This window comes from Mytilus edulis, chromosome 9, assembly GCF_963676685.1.
Source record: "Mytilus edulis chromosome 9, xbMytEdul2.2, whole genome shotgun sequence".
NCBI classification, from domain to species: Eukaryota; Metazoa; Mollusca; class Bivalvia; order Mytilida; family Mytilidae; genus Mytilus; species Mytilus edulis.
Genome location: NC_092352.1, coordinates 79,507,908 through 79,529,298, shown reverse-complemented (window position 1 = coordinate 79,529,298; position 21,391 = coordinate 79,507,908). Strand labels below are relative to the sequence as shown.

The following is a 21,391-nucleotide window of genomic DNA, read 5'->3' as shown; positions in this document are numbered from 1 at the left end:
AAGCTTGTTCAAAGCCAATAGCAACTAATAAATAAATCATGTTCTTCCAGACTAAAGTACCAACCAGTACACATCTTACAGATTTAATAATAGACATCATAAACAGTCTGAGAAAAAGCAGGATCTCTTGCAATGCCAAAATATAATTTCATAATAGAAACAGGAAGTTTAGGACCATAACTTTTCATAAATGTATAACATCTATCTATATATTAGTAAAGTTTAGATCTACAAAATCAATGCTATCACCATATACCAGTAAGGTTTTATTCAAAGGTCACTATACTGTGTTAAAATAATATCCTTTTAGAATTAAGTGTCAATAATTTATATAGTAAGACTTAATATAAATGCTTGTTTTATTCATAATGAATAAGTAAAAGTTTTTTAAATTAACAAGCTTCATTAACAACTTTAATATAAAAATCAAGGTGTGCTAGCTTGGTTTGTTTGTTTAGATTCTTATTCTACATGTACTGATATAAACTTTTGAACCAATTATGTTTGTATCTTTTGAATTTTTGTTTTGAAACTGTTTATGACAATTCCAACTTGAATAGACTATGATAGATTCTTAATATCTCTAATTACTTAATTTTAAAAAAAAATATTCTGAATATAGGACCTTTAAAAATGAACTTTTCTTATGATATCAGTACACCAGAGGATTACAGTACTACACTGGTTTCTGGGGCCAAAAAGTGCTATCTTTAAGTTTATCTAGGTCTTTTTTGCAATCTCATTCAATCAATTATAGAATGATTGCCAAAAAAACAGAAACCATGAAAATCTGTGTTTGTGTTCATTAAGTTATTTAAAATCAAGAACTAAAAGATTGAAACACATTTTCTGTAGTAAAAGCTATTTCATTTTGAGTAATTACTGAAATATTGAAATTTGAAAGCTCACTTCACTTTTCTATGAAAGCCCATTTGTTTGTTAATCATAACATTCAAATTTCAAAGTAGTTTATACTTTGTTGTAAACAACTTGAATTATTGTTAAATTAAAAATGCATTAATTCTTTCAAATATGATTGACACAAATATGAAAACATGAAATTACCATTTAGAACACCCAAAATTTTGTCTGGAGCAAAGTAAGATAGGCAGGGCAGAATTAGGTTAATTAGTGACTTCAATTAACATTTTCACTCTTGACTATGCCAGCAACAGTTTTAAAAATGTCTTTGCTGCAATGACTTAACATTGATGTTATAATTATTCATGGTGTAATAAATTTGATCTGAAAATTTATCAATACAGAGTAATATGAAATGGAATAAAATCTCTTTTAATCATAAAATGCATTTTACAAGCCCAATAAATAGATTATCAGATTTGCTTTGTACAGATATCATAAAAAAAATAGCTGCTTTGTAATTGAACATTACAGCTTTTTTAGGTCAACTTTCAATGTAATAATTCATTAGAAAAGTTGATAGTATGACAGATGATATGTTACAGTATCTTGGATAATATGTGCATATAATATTTCTCACAGCAGTATAATCTTCCTTAGTTAGAGGTTACAGTGTCATTGCTCCAATATTTGTCTCCATAAAACAGATGAAAAGTTTTCTTGAATATTGCAACTATGAATTCCTTTATATTCGTTGGATTCTAATTTTCGTGGAATTCACAGGTACAGGGGAACCACAAATTTAAATGTTCAATGAATTACAAAATTTCTCACGGAATGATAGTAGGCAGAGCTTGGCAAAAAAAGGAAATTGAATATCCACGAATATGCAAGTTCTCCTCTATTAATGAAAATTGGTACCCACGAAAATAACTGAATCCACAGTAATAAAATATACATAGCCAAGTCAGTTGCAGATCAAGAACTTTTCCTAAGGGGGGCTCTGACTGACCTAAAAAGGGGGGGAGGGCCTCTCCAGTCATGCTTCAGTGATTCCCTATTTAATCAACCAAATTTTTCCCACAAAAAGGGGGGCTCAGACACCCCCCCCCCTGGATCTGCCTATGCAAGTTTTTTAAAAACAAATATTCAAAAATATAGTACATTAATCATCAAAGTTTTACAGGTGAATTTGCACCAAATTGAAAACAAAAAATGTGATAAATATATTGAATATGTCTGAATGAACCTCAAGCTTTGAAATTTTATTAAGGCTCTACTGAAAAAATAGTGATAAACAAATTATTAATGGTCTTTAAAATTCAAGGATGTTTCGCGGACAAATCTTGATGATGATCTCAAGGCTGTTGCCCTTTGATGAAATGGTAGCTGAGAAAGACTTGCTCATTCGAAGAACCATCGATTAACTCTAATTCCCTGATGCTCAAATTTATCCTTGAAAATTGGTGATTGTCCTAGAGAAATGTTTTTACTAAATGAGTGGATAGCCTTCAAATGACTTCCTACTTTAATTTATCTCAATACATCAAATTTTTACAATCATGATTATTAACATTGTCTTAATTCTAATTATAAATCATCAATCATCAAAGATCATGTTAACCACACACTCAATTTGAAACATAATTAGTCTGTTACACACTATCTGATGGGTTTCCACCTGTATTTTTTTTATTTTCTGTCTGATGTAGAAATCATTTTATGAAAAAGGTGAATTCAAAAAATTCCTTTTAAGAATCTATTTATCATTATTTATTCTGTAACCTCAGTATGGATTTTTTGTTATTTTATGTTGTTGTTGTAATTACTAATTAATTTAGCTTTTGGAATTCATTTAAAAAAAATTTATAAAGTTGAAATGAGTGGATAAGTCAGTTCTGTAGTTTAAATCGGGCCACACGTTAGAAGGCATCCCAACAAACAATGTCATGGTCTTGAGAAATAAGCATTGGACTACATTATATTCAAAAAATTCTGAATTTCAATTACTGTCCTCATTATTTATGTTGGGCAGTTATTGTCTTATTGAATGGTATCTAGACTGAACATTAAAACAACAATGTTCCCATGATGCAACATTCAAAACAATAATGATCCCATGATGCAACATTCAAAACAACAATGTTCCTATGATGCAACATTCAAAACAACAATGTTCCCATGATGCAACATTCAAAACAATAATGATCCCATGATGCAACATTCAAAACAACAATGTTCCTATGATGCAACATCCAAAACAACAATGTTCCCATGATGCAACATTCAAAACAATAATGATCCCATGATGCAACATTCAAAACAACAATGTTCCTATGATGCAACATTCAAAACAACAATGTTCCCATGATGCAACATTCAAAACAACAATGTCCCCAAGATACAACATTCAAAACAACAATGTTCCCATGATGCAACATTCAAAACAACAATGTTCCTATGATGCAACATTCAAAACAACAATGTTCCCATGATGCAACATTCAAAACAACAATGTTCCCATGATGCAACATTCAAAACAACAATGTCCCCAAGATGCAACATTTAAAACAACAATGTTCCCATGATGCAACATTCAAAACAACAATGTTCCCATGATAAAACATTCAAAACAACAATGTTCCAATGATGCAACATCCAAAACAACAATGTTCCAATGATGCAACATTCAAAACAACAATGTTCCCATGATGCAATATTCAAAACAACAATGTTCCAATGATGCAACATCCAAAAAAACCATGTTCCAATGATGCAACATTCAAAACAACAATGTTCCCATGATGCAACATTCAAAACATCAATGTTCCAATGATGCAACATCCAAAACAACAATGTTCCCATGATGCAATATTCAAAACAACAATGTTCCAATGATGCAACATCCAAAAAAAAACAATGTTCCAATGATGCAACATTCAAAACAACAATGTTCCCATGATGCAACATTCAAAACATCAATGTTCCAATGATGCAACATCCAAAACAACAATGTTCCAATGATGCAACATTCAAAACAACAATGTTCCCATGATGCAACATTTAAAACGACAATGTTCCAATGATGCAACATTCTAAACAACAATGTTCCCTGATGATGCAACATTAAAAAAAACAATGTTCCAATGATGCAACATTCAAAACAACAATGTTCCCTGATGATGCAATATTCAAAACAACAATGTTCCCATGATGCAACATTCAAAACAACAATGTTCCAATGATGCAACATTTAAAACAACAATGTTCCCATGATGCAATATTCAAAACAACAATGTTCCAATGATGCAACATCCAAAAAAACAATGGTTCCAATGATGCAATATTCAAAACAACAATGTTCCCATGATGCAACATTCAAAACAACAATGTTCCCATAATGCAACATCCAAAACAACAATGTTCCAATGATGCAACATCCAAAACAACAATGTTCCCATGATGCAACATTCAAAACAACAATGTTCCCAAGAAGCAACATTCAAAACAACAATGTTCCCATGATAAAACATTCAAAACAACAATGTTCCCTGATGATGCAACATTCAAAACAACAATGTTCCCATGATGCAACATTCAAAACAACAATGTTCCAATGATGCAACATTCAAAACAACAATGTTCCCTGATGATGCAACATTCAAAACAACAATGTTCCCATGATGCAACATTCAAAACAACAATGTTCCCATGATAAAACATTCAAAACAACAATGTTCCAATGATGCAACATCCAAAATAACAATGTTCCAATGATGCAACATTCAAATCAACAATGTTCCCATGATGCAATATTCAAAACAACAATGTTCCAATGATGCAACATCCAAAAAAACAATGTTCCAATGATGCAACATTCAAAACAACAATGTTCCCATGATGCAACATTCAAAACATCAATGTTCCAATGATGCAACATCCAAAACAACAATGTTCCAATGATGCAACATTCAAAACAACAATGTTCCCATGATGCAACATTCAAAACAACAATGTTCCCAAGAAGCAACATTTAAAAAGACAATGTTCCAATGATGCAACATTCTAAACAAAAATGTTCCCTGATGATGCAACATTCAAAACAACAATGTTCCCTGATGATGCAACATTCAAAACAACAATGTTCCCATGATGCAACATCCAAAACAACAATGTTCCAATGATGCAACATTCAAAATAACAATGTTCCAATGATGCAACATTCAAAACAACAATGTTACCATGATAAAACATTCAAAACAACAATGTTCCAATGATGCAACATTTATAACAACAATGTTCCAATGATGCAACATTTAAAACAACAATGTTCCCTGATGATGCAACATCCAAAACAACATTGTTACCTTGTTCCCATAATTTAACACCATTTATGGATAGATCCATTTCTGAAATTACAATTAACCTTGATACAGAGACAATGACAACCCTTGATGAGTTTCATACTTAGGACAAACCCATTATCATTATATGATAGGGTTAAATGTACTTTCCTGCCAACTCAGACACACTATCATTGATGTATCTATTACATTTCCGTTTCCTACTTGTTGACTGTCCTGGCTTTAAAACAATTTTCTAATGGAGTGTACTTTAGATATATCTTGTTCATAATTCATTTAATTTCCAAATGCTTATCCCCCAAAAAGTGAACTAAGAAACAACTTTGGTAATTATTTTAAGTTTAAGTGTGAAGTAAAATTCTGACAAAGTTTCCTTCTTCTTGAGATAAGAAAGTGCTTGTTAGCCACTGAAGTATTATATTAACGAGGAGATGAAAGTATCTCTATTATGTAATGCTGGTTATCCTTCAAAAATGCATCTATTTTTGTTGTATTCCATCACCAATTAGTAATTTTGAATGTTTTGGCAGGTTCTGATGAAAGTTTGATTATTATTTTACATGTTCTAGATGATTTATGTCCTCAGTAGTAGTATTATTACAGTTTTGATTAATGGTTCGTGTACTCTACAGGTTAGATAGAATTTGGTTCCTTAATCTTCTGTAGTCGCAGCAAGCATGTAAATGTTTTTTTTTATTGCACTTGGATAAAAAATGAGTTTTGGTTGGTAAACAAAACTTTTTTGGAATGACTGAGGCATCTACTAACAAAAGTGATATTTTCATAGCAGAATAAAAGTTAATTGCTTACGTCTCAACAGCATGAGTTCATATTCCTTGCAGAGAAATAAATGTAGGAACACAATTTCAGTTTTAGCATTATATGTTACTGGATGTTAGCCTTTGCTATTTGGCATGTGTGTGCATTACAAGACAACAAGTTGCTTCCCATTACAGATGACCTTTGACCTATACAATTACCTTGGACCTATAGGTTAACAAATGAACTTGTAGAGAACAATAATTGCAAGATTACCCCAAAACCATAAATATTTGAGTTTGCCTTGACCTTTCTACTGCAATAAAAAATTAAAGGTTTCCTAATGAGGATAGTTCCCCCTCCCCTTAAATAATAATTAAATTATAAAAAATCTTTTGGCTCCCTCTCCTAAACATAAAAGATGATGAATTTGTACATTAACAACATACAGAAATCCTCTTTACTAATAGGCCTTTTCAGATTACAAAATATCAAATATCAGCTTTGAACATTGAGCAATAATTTCTCTTTTAATGGAGCTAATTACCATGTACTGTCAAAGAGCAAAAATTTGGTTCCCTTTACAGGTATATTATAATGGCCTGCAAGAAATATAATGTTTGTGTGAAAATAATATTGTAAATCATTACAATTTATATCAAACATTAATAATACTATCAGACACAATACACCTTTAAATTAATATTGGCTGTAATAAGAGATAGAATTTATATTTGTAGGGCAATAATGATGATACGCCTTGAAATTAATATTTGTTGTTCAAATAAGAGAGAAAAATGAGGATTTTAAGGCAAACGTGAGGTTCTCAGTTTGATATTACTAAATGAAATACAAAACTCCGAGACATAATTGTGAAAATTAATGTCCATGAGATATGTACATGGTGGCCATTATATAAAACAGTACATGTTTGTTGAACTTCTTAATATGTTTTATCTAATCTGCAGCAGTTGCAAGACAAGAAGATGTGTTTAAATCTTGACTTGTGTCTGAGACACATGTTTTAATCCTCTGCTTGTCAAGCTTGATGTATTATAGAAGATTTGGATATCAACTTGGGGGAATTATTTTATCCATTCTTTAGCATCAAGTAGATTTTTAGTCGAATTAAACCTGTAGAATTAAATTACTTTTCCACACTTTCACCATGTTTATGACCATTTTATTTTTAGTTCTCAGGGATCTGATAAGAATCTGGCCTTGAAAGTCATTTCCAATTGTAAAGTTTATCTTCAAACCAGTTTTATTGATAGTAACTAAAAATAAAAAACTGGCTAAAATTACTTTCAAGAGGTTCTTAAAGAATAAAAACCTCCTCAATGTAACTTTAAAACAGTATTTCCTGTTTTGATGCTGCTTTGGTTGGGTTGTTGTCTCTTTGACACATTCACCATTTCCAATCATAATTTTTTATGATATCCAATTTGAAGAATTGATATTTGATCTACTATTTATTATATGTACAAGATAAAATTGAGAATGGAAGTGGAAAATGTGTCCAGGAGAGGGCAAGAAAAACCCACACCTGGAGGCAGGCTGCAGTTTGCCCCATTTACACTAGTTAAAATAGGTCAAACTTTCCCAATTTCTATTTAAAAAGATTTGATCCTTATAACAATTCTCAATTGAGCTGTGCCAGGAATACAATTACATAGACATACCTGATCACAGTGTTTAATCTGATTACTTCACTTTGTGTATATAACAACCTAGCAATAACTCCTATGATACTTTGTTGGTGACTTATAACATTGCAAATTTTGTGTCCCTTAGTCCCTTAATACTCAAATTTACATTGGAAATAAAAATTTCACACCTTCCATTCCAGTTTACCAAATTTCCTGACTTATTAATCCATTTAATATGGTCTTGTCATGAGTATGTCTGAACTATTTGTGAACTGGTTTATTAGGTATTGGCAGCTAATGTTGCTGTACTAGACCAGTCACATGTTTTATCAACCATTTGTCATTTAGGATCACTGTGGAATTGTACCGTTTATTGGTAATTACAACAGTATCTAGACTGTGAAACCTCTTATGGAATCGTTATTTATATTTAAATTTTGGTTAACCAAAATGTCTTTTATTCCCGATTTGACTGTGGAATTCTGTCACTCGTCTTTAATTTTATAATAACTTGGTTGAAATTGAAACAGACAACGTGATGGTAAATGGAACAAAATGTACGTGACTGCCTCAGTCAAAGTCTCCGTAATTTAATGAAGTGTAAATTTAAAATGCTAGACTAAGTACACATGCAGAGTAATTGAAACAAAACATGAGACTTGCGTAAAGAAATGAATACCAGCATGAAAAAAATAATGAGACAAAACATTAGTCGTGATTAGAACAGTTGCTTGGAAAAGTCAGAGATCCCTTTTATGGGCATTAAAAACTCTGCTTTTTCAAGTAAACACATCAATTTTTTTTTTAAGGAGACCCAAAGACGAAGAGATCATAAGATATAATATGCATCCCTTCAAAATTCAAAAGTGTTTGAAGAGGCATTAGCTGACAAATTTATGCGAACAGAATTTATTAAAACTCAAATTTGAAAATACTTAAACATAATATGAACTGCATGAGTTCTAAAACATTATGCAATGTTTGGAATTTTGTTTCACTTTTTGGTTCAGCTGACTTTTTTCATTTGCTAAACAAATCATCTCCAACAAAGGCTAAAAAAAAGGTTACATCAATACAGATAAAGACTTGCAAGCCAATAATGCAAGTATGTTTTTGAGCTTTAATAATTTTGTCAAGTTTGATCTTAAATGACTGTTTATAACAAAATGATATTTTTATTTTTTCGCTGTAATAAATGCTTCAAGCAATCAAGAAAATCACAATGTAATTGAAAATCCAAACTTTTATAGATTTATTCCTTGTTCTGTCATCATTCTCTTTTACAATGTTTATTTGCACTGTTGTTTGTTTACTCTGTTAAAATGTCATTGTATAACAGTTGCATGTTAAGGACACACCTAATATGAATATTAATTACTGCTTTTAATTACATGTCAACAGTAGCATATAACCCAATTCAATTAATAAGATGTTTGTTGAATTGTACCCTTTTTAACAGGATTGGCTCCTATTTGTTAATTGTTTTGTAATTTATCATAACAATCCATATTATCTAGAGTACCGTCATACCCTGTGGTATATTCTTTCCAGTTATATATTCTCTATGGAATGAAAAAAATATTTATATTTATTTGCTTTGAAAATTTATCTTCCAAATTGGTATTTTAGTGGTTTATTTGATGTGTTTTTTAGTGCATCTCTGCCATCCTGTGATTTTTCTACCAGGAAGGAAGTAACCTGTGTTAATTATTAACCAGAGATACTGATAAGAGTTAGTGAACATGGATAGTAAACATAAAGATGTTGTTTGTACAATCAAATGTTGTTAAGTACAGGGTGAGGCGGTTCAATTGTCAGTGTATTTACCAATTTTCATGTTTTATTAGAGAGGAGGTGGGGTCGATGAGGATGTACTCTTTCAATTTCCTCTCTCTCTCTCTGGTTCACCCCCCACCCCAACCCCCCCAAAAAATAAAAAAATAAAAATAAAAAAAAATCCTTTTTCATTATAAAAAAGTCATAATAATTTGCAATGCTCTATTCAAAATGTTTCACAATCAAGGACAATTATACTCACTTTCTTCACACCCTGAATCTGCAATTGAAACTTAAAAGCTGCAGAAAAAGTTTCTGTATAGGGAGGAGGTGGATATGAAAATTGTTTGTCATTAACCAACAGGCGTAACTAGAAAAATGCAAAAGTACCTTCATATTACATAAACATGATTCATCCCAACTTTGCAGATAAAAAAAATAGCAAAAATCTCTTAAAATAATTGTCAATGATGCATTTTAAAAAATTTTGAAAATTTCTAAATTTAAAAATGGTTCATTTATCATTTAATATTAAAGTTTAAAACAGATTTCATGTTGTGGTTAAAGAATAAATGCTCTGTTGGGCCATAAAGCATTTTTCTCGTTTTGCAAAAATATGAAATTGAATTGAGGAAGTTCACTTGTCATGTTTTGGGATTTTTTTCAGATTTTTGGAAACCCACTGGTTTTATCCATTTGAATGCCTTACAAAAAATTCCCCTTTGACCCCCATTTTTCTTTTTATAAATCTTTTTTTATATATAATGATAAGCAATCTGTAAAAGTTTTATAAAATTTTAATTATTTTTTTAATAGTTAAACTTGTCAATGATAAAGCTATGAAAAGTCAAGAGAGAACATTTTCCCGCCCCGTCTAGAACACAAGCACATTCACCTATATAATTTTTTTGCTCTTTTGATTCCTTCATTAATCTCCTATCAATATAATAAACTTGTGTTTTGAAAAGTTAATTATTTTGAAACTGAGGAAGTGATCTCCCTTAAAAACCAGAAAAATTGATGGCCTTTCCAACTGAAAACATCTATTTTGATCCAAAATTATAAAAATGAGATTTAAAATGTCATTCCAGCATCAAATGATAGCTTCTTGTACGCTGGTTTCAAAAATATATGGTTTTCTAGACATTTTTTTTTTAAATAAGGGAGATAATTTGTTACATCCTGTTTGGAAAATGTCACTTCCCATTTTATTTGATACTTAATTACTTGACAGATTTCTAAAATGTATGGGTCTGAAAGAGTAAATATGTGAATGTTATCTTGTTCTTGTATCAGATTGTGTAAGTAGGTCTGTCGGATATATGGCAACAAGATGATGTATAATTTTGTAGAGGAAAATGATGCGGGTTCTAATTCGCCTTTTCCCAAGTGTTGCCCAATTAAGGGAGCTACCATTTGATTTTTATGGGGGGGCTAGGATGAAATTTGAAAAAAATAGGCAGGACAGGAGTTTTGAGTAAAAAAAATAGGCAGGATGAGACACTTGCAAAAAAAAATAGTCAGGACGACGATTTAGGTAAAAAAAAAAGTCAGATTAAACTAAAAAAATAAGGCAGGACCAAACAGAGTGAAAAATAAAAAGGCAGGACAGAGATTACAGCTAAAAAAAAAAAGCAGGACAAAATTTTTCATCCTAGCCCCCCCATAAAAATCAAATGGTAGCTCCCTTAGAGTGACAGTGTTCTACAGACATTAAATAAAAATAACACAAATCCTATTCATTTTGAATTGTGCTTTTTCCTCTCTCCGCTGTTGGCACAATATTCACTTCAAAGCTATATATATTATATGAAATATTGAGCTGTTTAAAGAGAAAAAAACATAACCACAATGCCATTATGGACAGATGAAAAATGCAGAATCCATGCTGATTGTATTGTTAATAAAATTATGATTTAGCCGTATCTTTCCCAATGCATAAATTTACACCCACACTTTCTTCACACATTTTTAATAAAAGAGATGTTGAAGTCAATATACAAAACAAAAATACATTGTTGAGGAGAAAACAACATCCGATACAAAAGGTATACTCTGAAAGCATATATGCCCTTTATTGGTCAATCAATTTTTTCCAAATTAAGTTAAGAGGGGGGGTGGGGGGGTCAGCGAAAAAACTATGTGAATTAAGTTTTTTATCCTTCATTGAACTTTTGATGTCGTCCCTTACACAAGGTAACTTTCGGTTGGCTTTTCCAAGGTCAAATCAAATGTCAAAATCTAGAATGCCAATGTATCAATGACCTTGAGCTCAATTTGAAGGTTATAAACAAAGGACCTCAAATCAAAAGACACTAGGTCTATATTATATTTTGTGAATGAGATATATCACTAAGCACATTTTTAAAAGTAAGAGGGGAGAAAACCCCCGATTTGATGTTAGCATACCTGTATAACCAAAATGAATGTATTATGACATGTCGCAACTAACAATTTAGTAAAGGTATGTTGTCATCATCTTATAGATGGGTTAAAAAAAAAAAAGAAATATGCCATAATCAAATTAAGAATATGACCTTTACCTCTGACCTTGACCTACATTCTTTTTTTGTGACCAAGGACCTAAAATCAAAAGACCATAGATCTCCAACTCCTTCTTGTTTAATATGAAACAAACATTTAATATCTTCTGACTAATCCTTTTAAAAAAACAATTTCTAGACAGTATATTCGAATGTGTTTAATCCATTAATTCTTTATCCCTACTTTACTGACAGAGATTAAAAGCTCTTTGTTAATTGAAGACGTAATGATGAGCTTGATTAATCTATAATACATTATACAATCATAATCGCATGTGCACTGCGGATGCACTCTTTGATGGGTTGATGTCAGCTGGATTTTAGTTCTGGAAGATGCACAAAAGATGGTTAATTCATACATCTTAGAGCTTTTTTTAGCAGATAGCGTCTAAAAAAAGCTGAAATGTCCTTTTAAATTGTTGGCCTGCTGGGATTTGTTTGTGATTATTATAAGTGACATTTGGTGTACATCTCTTGCTAAATCTATTACGTTCTGTAATCACTGACTGCTTTCTACTGCTTTCTACTACCGGTATGAGATAAGGGATTGTTAATTGAAGTGAAATTTTCAAATGAAAGTTTTTAGAAGCTTCATTTCCAGAAGTGATTTCCGTTACAAATGGACAGAGAATCTAAGCACTTTTTGATATATTGAAATATTTGGAACAGAGATATTGACACGTATTCATATATGTTGCAATGTTTTTTTCTTAAAATCGTCAGTGGAAATAAAATTTATTGGAGTTTATAGAATACATTAATTATTAAAATTGCAATTATATTAAACAATTTACAATTAAAAGGTTCATTCACTTGAACTCCTGCAGGAATATAAGTAAATCAACAATTTTAACACATATGATTACATACATTGGTTCTGCATTTAGCGGGAATCTCGTTTACTAATTGTTACAGATTTTTATAACGCGACTGGAATACAATAGAATTAAATTGATTATTGGTATGCAGTTACCAGTTAGCTTTTATGGAAACTGACAAGCGACACTTAATGCTGTTAGTGGCTGAGAAAAAAATTATCTGATCAGCGCCTAGAATTGGCTTGGTCATGACCGTTAAGGTTGTAGAGTATTGTTGAACTCTGGGAGAAATCTGAATACTCAGAAGAAATTGTATCATTACATAAATCAATAGGAATTTGATTTGTCAGACTCTTTAGAGCGTTTGATGAATGAAGGAATGAATGGTCTTAGACTCCAAGCTGTAATCAGATTATTTTTCTTAATGGAATTGATATATAGGAAGTGAGAACAAACTTTTCCTGAAATATCAACCACTTGTTTCATTTTCTTCATCTACCCGGAAAAAAATTTAGCCGAATAATGAATCTAGATCTTACATTGTAAATGTTTATATGAGGAATTAAAAATTTTGTAAAATGAGTTTATTATGGCAAAGAGTGTACAGAAAATGGAAAGCGTGGAAACAAGCAGAAATGGTGGTGACATCACTTCTTATCACTGTTCAAAACAAGAGAAAAGAAAAGAAAATGTGAGTCTTATCATTTATTTTACCATTATTATATCAATTTCAACTTTCATTCTGAATTTTCATAAAATGTCTTTGTCACTTGACATTAATCTTTCAAAAATCCTGCTCAGTGCTATCAATTATAGATATGTTTTGCCATGTGAAAGAAAAAATATTACATTTAAATTTTTAATTTTATAAAATTTCAAATTAAATTATAATTTTTTTCAAGTTTTTACCTTTATTTGCATTCTAGCTGACTTATTCGTTGAATGAAAAATATACTAAACACACCAGACACCATGAAGCTGAGGATTTTTATTTTTTTTAAATCCTATATTTAGTATCCGGTTTTCCAAAATTGAAATATTAAATAATCTTGACCTAATATGTGAGTAATAACTTCAATTTACAAAAAATGTTGAAAGACCAATCCATGAGATTATCTTTCTCTGCTCAAAATAGTTAAATTTTAGATTTTCAACATTATGAGCATTCAGGAATAGGTAAAATTTTTTAATTCAAAGATAGAAAGTTGAGTAATTCTGTAACATCCCAATGAAATTAGAGATCTGAAAAAAAGGGTCTGCATCAATGAGACAGCTTACCAATACAAATTAACTAAAATAAATTTATTCCATATGTATTTTAATCTTTATATTTGTGGTAACACCGTAAGTCAACAAAAGAGGTGTTTCTCTAGATTAAAAGCTACCAATAATGTAATTATTTTAAATTAGCTGCCAATCAAAGCACAGTATAAATTAACCGTTTATTGGGGGAAACAATTGAACCCCACATGATTGGGATTATTTTTTACTACCTGCCTGAACTTTGCATGAAAGCCTCCATCAATGCCAGAAAAGATAAATAGTCCATATAAATGTATTGGGGAAACATTACTCACAGTGCTGATTTAGAAATCTTACATACTGAGGTTTTATTAGAAACACAATATTATATCCATAGCTCATCTAGACCCCTTTAGAATAACAGTTTGATGAAATATTTCTTTTAAGAAATTTCACAAAAAGTGTCAACAGGTCTTTTATCTAATTTTTCTGTTCAAAAAATTGCGCTGCGCAATACTGGTGGTTCTTTCTGGGCACTGTGAGACCGGGTTCCTCCACCAATAAAACTTGACCACCACGAAATAGCCTGAGATAGGGATGAAAGTGATGTAATTATCACCAATCAATCAAAAAGTCATAAGAAAATCTTACAAATGCAAAGGATACTTAATAAACCTAAATACTTTTTTCATTACCATTGCTGGACAAAGTCATAATACTTCAAATGTGCTTGACGAAGTGCAAATTTCAATTTTTTATTCAAAATGTATGATTTGGGAAAGATATGTCCCAAAACATGGAAGCCCTGAAAATTGCAAGAAATGTCTCTGTGTGCATATTTTAAGAATATTTAAATATTTCAGCAATTGATCAATTTTTTATTATTGATTGTTAGTTGCTTAACGTCCAGTGGCAAATATTTCATACATGTTCAGGACGAGAATTTAAAGTTAATAAATACAATAGGTAGGTCTTGTAATGATAGAGGATATCCAGGATGATAGTCGAGGAAGTTTGGACTGCCACTGGAAAATGAGGGTATATTGGATATGGACAGTAATTTTGCCTTGCAACAGGCCACCTATGGACCTCTCAAAGAGTTGTTGCAAGGGTTGTTAACTTCTCAATTTTTGAGTAAAAATTCTATACTTTTTAGTAAATCAAAATTATACACTCAGGTGATGCATTTTTATATGGTTCTTTTGATCAGCATATTAATTTGTTTCCTATAATCATGAGTTTCGATTAATTTACATCATGCACTAGAGCATGAAACATTATATGACAAACGGAAGTAAAAAATACAATAAGATAAAATGGAGCAAGTTTGTACAATTCTTACATAATTATACAGTTAATCTATAATGGATTACAAAGCAATGATGTATGTACTGTAGGAACCTTTAATTCTTAAAAATATTTGTGTTGCAGGGGCGTAGCAGCCGGTACGGCAGGTACGGCACTCGCCGTACCAATAATGTTCGTTGGTACGGCATGCCGTACCTAAAATTTATATAAAAAATATAAAATAATAAGGGTTTTCAACGGAAATAAAGAAAATAAAGATTTTACAGAAAAAAATCATGATAGAAAGGTCCATGTAGAAGTCATAGCAATATACGGTATACATTCATAAGCAAAGTTCGAAAACTTGTATACGTAGTATATACGATAACGAATAATTGCCCTGTATTAATCAAAGTACGGATTTTTTTACTTACAAAAGATTTTAATTGACCATGCATATGGTCATGAACAGTCATAGTACTATCAATAGCATGTTACTGCCTTCTACAATTGTTCTGATTTAAACACAAATGGCATGGAAGAATCAAAGTTAGAACTCTTAAATGGAGAAACAAACGTTGTGCGGCAAGCATGGAATTTTGTGCGACTGGCATATAAATATATTAAAGTTTAGCAAGCTATAAAACCAGTTTTAGTCCAGCATTTTCTACTTTAGAAAATACCTGTACCAAGTCAGGAATATGAAAGTTGTTATTCATTCGTTTGATGTGTTTGAGCTCTTGACTTTACCATTTGATAACGGTATTTTCGTTTTGAATGTTCCTGGGCGGGGTTCGGTATTTTTGCTATTTTATTTTTTGCAACAAAAATATTGTCAGTTACTCTGTATGCATGCACCATAAAGTTTAAGTAATCATGACTAAAATATAAACGAGTTGTCCCAATTTTAGTGCGTGCCGATCTATCCGCTACAGAGACAAATAAACGATCTGCACATTGTTAAAATGCACATTCTGCTTCTAGGCACCATGACGATCGGAATATAATCCAACTTCAACAACACCATACAGTAACACATTTTTACTGTTTTATCAATAGTCATGTTTTGGTAATATCTATTTGACGTGGCTCGGTACTTATACGTCCCGCCATTGTGAATGTGTGATATCATTTGTGCTATGGTAAATTTTTGTGATCGCGTCTTTCATATTTGCTAATGTGCGTTGTATATATGGCTTTTTGTTTTCCTTCAAGATTTTAAGAAGTGTTTGCAAAGAATGTTGCATTTTGAACAAAACATACGAAAAAAACTGAAGGCGATTTTCACTTGTAATTTAACACATTTTTTATTGGAAAATAACGAATTTTTTTCTTCATTTAACAGTTATAGTGTGAATTTTATATATAATAAACTAAATGTTCAAAAGTTCCGTGCGACACTTGGTTGTATATTATTTCTCGTAATTTTGGAGTTTTACATTCTACAAATCTGCAACCTACTGTGTAATATCGAAAAAAAAAACTAAAAGTATTTAGCGTTCCGTGACGCTAAAATCTGAAAGCAAGTGTTACGAAAATTCGCCATGGATATAAATCTAGCATTCACATACTTTGCATGATCCTTAGAAATAAAGTACATAATGATAGACCAGTCCTAGTCACAGTGATTTTTTTAGATTTTAGTCACTGAAGCCCCAAGTCTGATCTTCGACGGTTTACAAACACGTTTAATGCTATTAAAAAATGCTATTCCATTATATTCCCTGAACTCTCTGCATCTAACTGTTATGTATTTTTCCCCCGGTTACCAACCTTTCCTCCTGAAATACCTGTTTTTTTTTTCTTTAAAACATATCATATTAAAAAAAAAACATGTACATATATACATGTCATATGCATATAATTACAGAAATACATTACTAAGGGATTCGAATCAGTATTTCCCTTCATATATTAATCAGTCTCCCTGTAAAAAAAGGCAAATAACTGCAAATAAAAAGTTGATTTTTTTTTGTCTGATCTTTCCTATATGATATGTACCGGGTTGGTGTGTGTCTAGGACTTTGTCAAGACTGTCTCACCCAATTACGATCCTAACCATGAAATACTATATATTCCAAATGGCTTTGAATCTGCTAAAAATTGTTGAACTTGTTTAAACACAAGTAGATTTTCCTCTTGACTGAGGTTATTTTGCCAAACAGGAATGTTTTATATTGTATATGGGAACGGAATAGTTTCTATTGTACGTTTTCGGACAAGGGAGTACACTCGAGAAGACAATGCTTACTGCTTTCGATTCTACCACAAGTACAGTTTTTAATTTCTTCAAGATTTCTCTTAATACATGTTCGTTTAGATTACTGCAATCCATCCGAAGTCTGGCATGAAGTATTCAGTGTCCTTTCCTTTCTCCATATAAATAATAATTTGGTATTTTACTTACATTTTGATTAAGGTAACGTTTAAGTGTAAACTTATATAGATGGGACCAAATCTGATATCGTCCAGAAAAGCATTTCAGGATCGAATGACTGACGTAAGAAAATATTTCTGATACAATGCTGTTCTACACTTTATATGTTGTGTGTCATTCGTTCGTCTTGTGTCATAGTTATGAATATTAAACAGTTGTGAGGGATAATATCGCTTAAATAATCAGGGGTCTTATTGTGAAACATTTCATGTTTTTTACGTCTTTCTGATAGTAACTCCCATCCTGTTTCATTGTATAATTTGTTTATGGGTGATAGCTTAGTACCGCCAGTAACTAGCATAGCCGCTTCAAGTTGCATATTTTCTAGTTTATCACTTTTGATAAGAGCCAAAGTGGTCGACTGGTCTAGCGCGCCGATCATAGTGCAACGCAATTTGGTACCACGATATCTCAGTTCGAATTCTGGTGAGGGAAAAACAAAAATTTGCTAACGCAAATTTACAGCTCTAACATTGTTGGGTTGATGTTTAGAATATTTAAATACGTTTGAACGAGTGACAACTCTACAACAGATTTATCCATCGGATCGCTAGCAGTGATGGTGATACAATATATATACAAACTAATCTGTAATCACGATGCCTTTATAAATGACTTGTAAATTGGGATGTCCTCTCTGGAAATGTTCTTATACTTTGTTTGTTCTAAGTTGTTTGAACATTGTTATGTTGCTACTATATTATCGCTTTAGCAGTTCTAGCATTGTCGTCATAAACTTATTGATCGTTATTGCGATGAAACCATATTCACAATGAAAATAAATTTTTTCGCAGTGTCATAGATTCGTCGTTTGTCTTACCCTTACTTGATATTGTATGAGAAATTCTGAAAGTTATCCATCATGTTTATTTATTGGTCTTTGTAAAAGGAATTTTGAAAATCTGTTCATCGGTCTGTTCATAGTTCCCTTTACTTCCTGAATACTATTAGCGAAGATTTGATAGTTTAATAATTTCCTACAACCGGTATGCATATTCGGAATGGCGCTTTTTTTTCTGTAAAATTTTTTCAAGTATTGTAGGAGCATGCCAAAGCCTGGCAAGGTGTCCAACACAAAGTTAAAGTGCGTGTATTTATTTTAGCTAAGATGTTCAACGGCCTTCAACTTTTTTGATAAAGTTTAATTGCTACCTTTCCGACACGACTCATGTTTCAAATTATGTTTTCTATATTTTGAAATTGAAATTACTCAAGAGAGTAAAATAATTGCACATAAAACAAGTTTTTTAGGAACTAAATTTAAGTGTCAGGAGATTGTCAGGAATGCAGGATTCGAGTTGCACTTTTTATCATGAATTTTTATATTTTGATTTAAAAAAAAAAAGAGTCATAATTTAAATTGTTGCCCATAAAACTAGGGTTTTAGAGAACCAAATTTGTGTGTCTGGAGGTTGTCAGAATGCAGGATTTTGCACTATTTATTAAAATTTTCTCGGGGGGGCCTTGAGCGGCCCCCGAACCCCTTGCCGAATAACCGCCTCTACGAGGCGGGATGCGTCGCTAAGCGACCCATCATGATTTTCTGCCGTACCAATATAAATTAGGATGCTACGCCTCTGTGTTGGAAATCAAAGCCTATATTGTATTCTGACCCAAAATGAAAAGAATATGAAGTATTTAATTTTATCCAAGATAAATATTTGACCATTTTTGTAATAATAGGCATTACTTTTTATATCTAATTAACCAGTTTTCTAAACAGGATTGAATCAGCAGCATTGCTAATGGTCACATGTTATATATTTTCATTAGTTTAAATTAAGTTCAGTCAAGTTTTTGTATTTATTATCAAATTGTGTTAAAAATCATCTGCATAACCCTTATCAACGTTTTTTTTTCTCCGAAAAATGACCACATCTCAAAATGGTTATCAGTGTTGATTGGAATCAAATGGAACCTTTTATAAAATATGAGCAATTTATTTATCTCAAAAATAAAACACACGCAGTCTGTTTGCAAAACATTATATACTGTGGAGTTATTATAAGTTGGATACATGTATAAAACATTTTATACTGTGGAGTTATTATAAGTTGGATACATGTATAAAACATTTTATACTGTGGAGTTATTATAAGTTGGATACATGTATAAAACATTATATACTGTGGAGTTATTATAAGTTGGATACATGTATAAAACATTATATACTGTGGAGTTATTATAAGTTGGATACATGTATAAAACATTATATACTGTGGAGTTATTATAAGTTGGATACATGTATAAAACATTTTATACTGTGGAGTTATTATAAGTTGGATACATGTATAAAACATTATATACTGTGGAGTTATTATAAGTTGGATACATGTATAAAACATTATATACTGTGGAGTTATTATAAGTTGGATACATGTATAAAACATTTTATACTGTGGAGTTATTATAAGTTGGATACATGTATAAAACATTATATACTGTGGAGTTATTATAAGTTGGATACATGTATAAAACATTATATACTGTGGAGTTATTATAAGTTGGATACATGTATAAAACATTATATACTGTGGAGTTATTATAAGTTGGATACATGTATAAAACATTATATACTGTGGAGTTATTATAAGTTGGATACATGTATAAAACATTATATACTGTGGAGTTATTATAAGTTGGATACATGTATAAAACATTATATACTGTGGAGTTATTATAAGTTGGATACATGTATAAAACATTATATACTGTGGAGTTATTATAAGTTGGATACATGTATAAAACATTTTATACTGTGGAGTTATTATAAGTTGGATACATGTATAAAACATTATATACTGTGGAGTTATTATAAGTTGGATACATGTATAAAACATTTTATACTGTGGAGTTATTATAAGTTGGATACATGTATAAAACATTATATACTGTGGAGTTATTATAAGTTGGATACATGTATAAAACATTTTATACTGCAATCAGCTATTTTACTATACAGATAAAGCTATACGTATAAACGTAAGCTTTATACGTCAATGACCCCAACTAACCTATAAGCCCCGCCTCCTTATTGTATTTCATCAACAACGATACGTCACGACCATGCCAACGTAAAGTAACAATGGTCAAACTTTTAAGAATTTAAACTTTTATGTCTTCAAATTGGTTATTTATATACCATGGTTATCAAATGTTATCAATTAAGTTCATTTTCCCTTTCTAATTCCTTAATATGTCAATGTTTTACCGCCTGGACTACGCTCTTAGGGAAATACCCCAAAATGGTACCCCAAGAGGGAAATTCCAAACACTTTTTTTAACAATTTTTGTTACATAGTTTTTTCATTTTTAAATATTTTTTTTCGATTTCAGTATAAAAACAATATACGTATATTGTCTTGAAATATGAAATTTATTTGTATTCGGCACGAAACGGGAAAATGCTCGGTAGAACCTCGCATTTTCCCGTTTCTAAGCCTCATACAAATAAATTTCATATTTCAAGACACTATACATATATTGTCTAAATATACTGTGGAGTTATCATAAGTTGGATACATGTACCAATTTTTGTGGATTTCGTTGGTACGAGTGAAACACAAATTTATTAAATGTTAAATGAATAACAAATTTCTATCAGGTTTTATGCAGTCTCTTCGCAATAAATAACACAAATTCAAATTTTCACGAT

The 21,391-nt window shown here is 31.1% G+C and overlaps 1 protein-coding gene across 11 annotated transcripts in view; it reads left to right on the top strand.

Annotated features, from left to right (window-relative positions):
• The window catches only part of LOC139489139 (ankyrin repeat and fibronectin type-III domain-containing protein 1-like), a 178,194-nt gene that overhangs the window by 75,135 nt on the left and 81,668 nt on the right, over positions 1–21,391 (top strand). For 2 of the 11 annotated variants that reach the window (XM_071275287.1, XM_071275285.1), the window contains exon 1: positions 12,608–13,461. The exons of 8 other annotated variants lie outside the window; for them this stretch is intronic. In XM_071275287.1, the coding sequence (XP_071131388.1) occupies positions 13,349–13,461 (113 nt within the window). In that variant the 5' untranslated portion in view covers positions 12,608–13,348. Of the gene's footprint in view, positions 1–12,551; positions 13,462–21,391 lie in introns of those variants that run through there. One more of the 11 variants, XM_071275288.1, reaches the window with a different exon arrangement.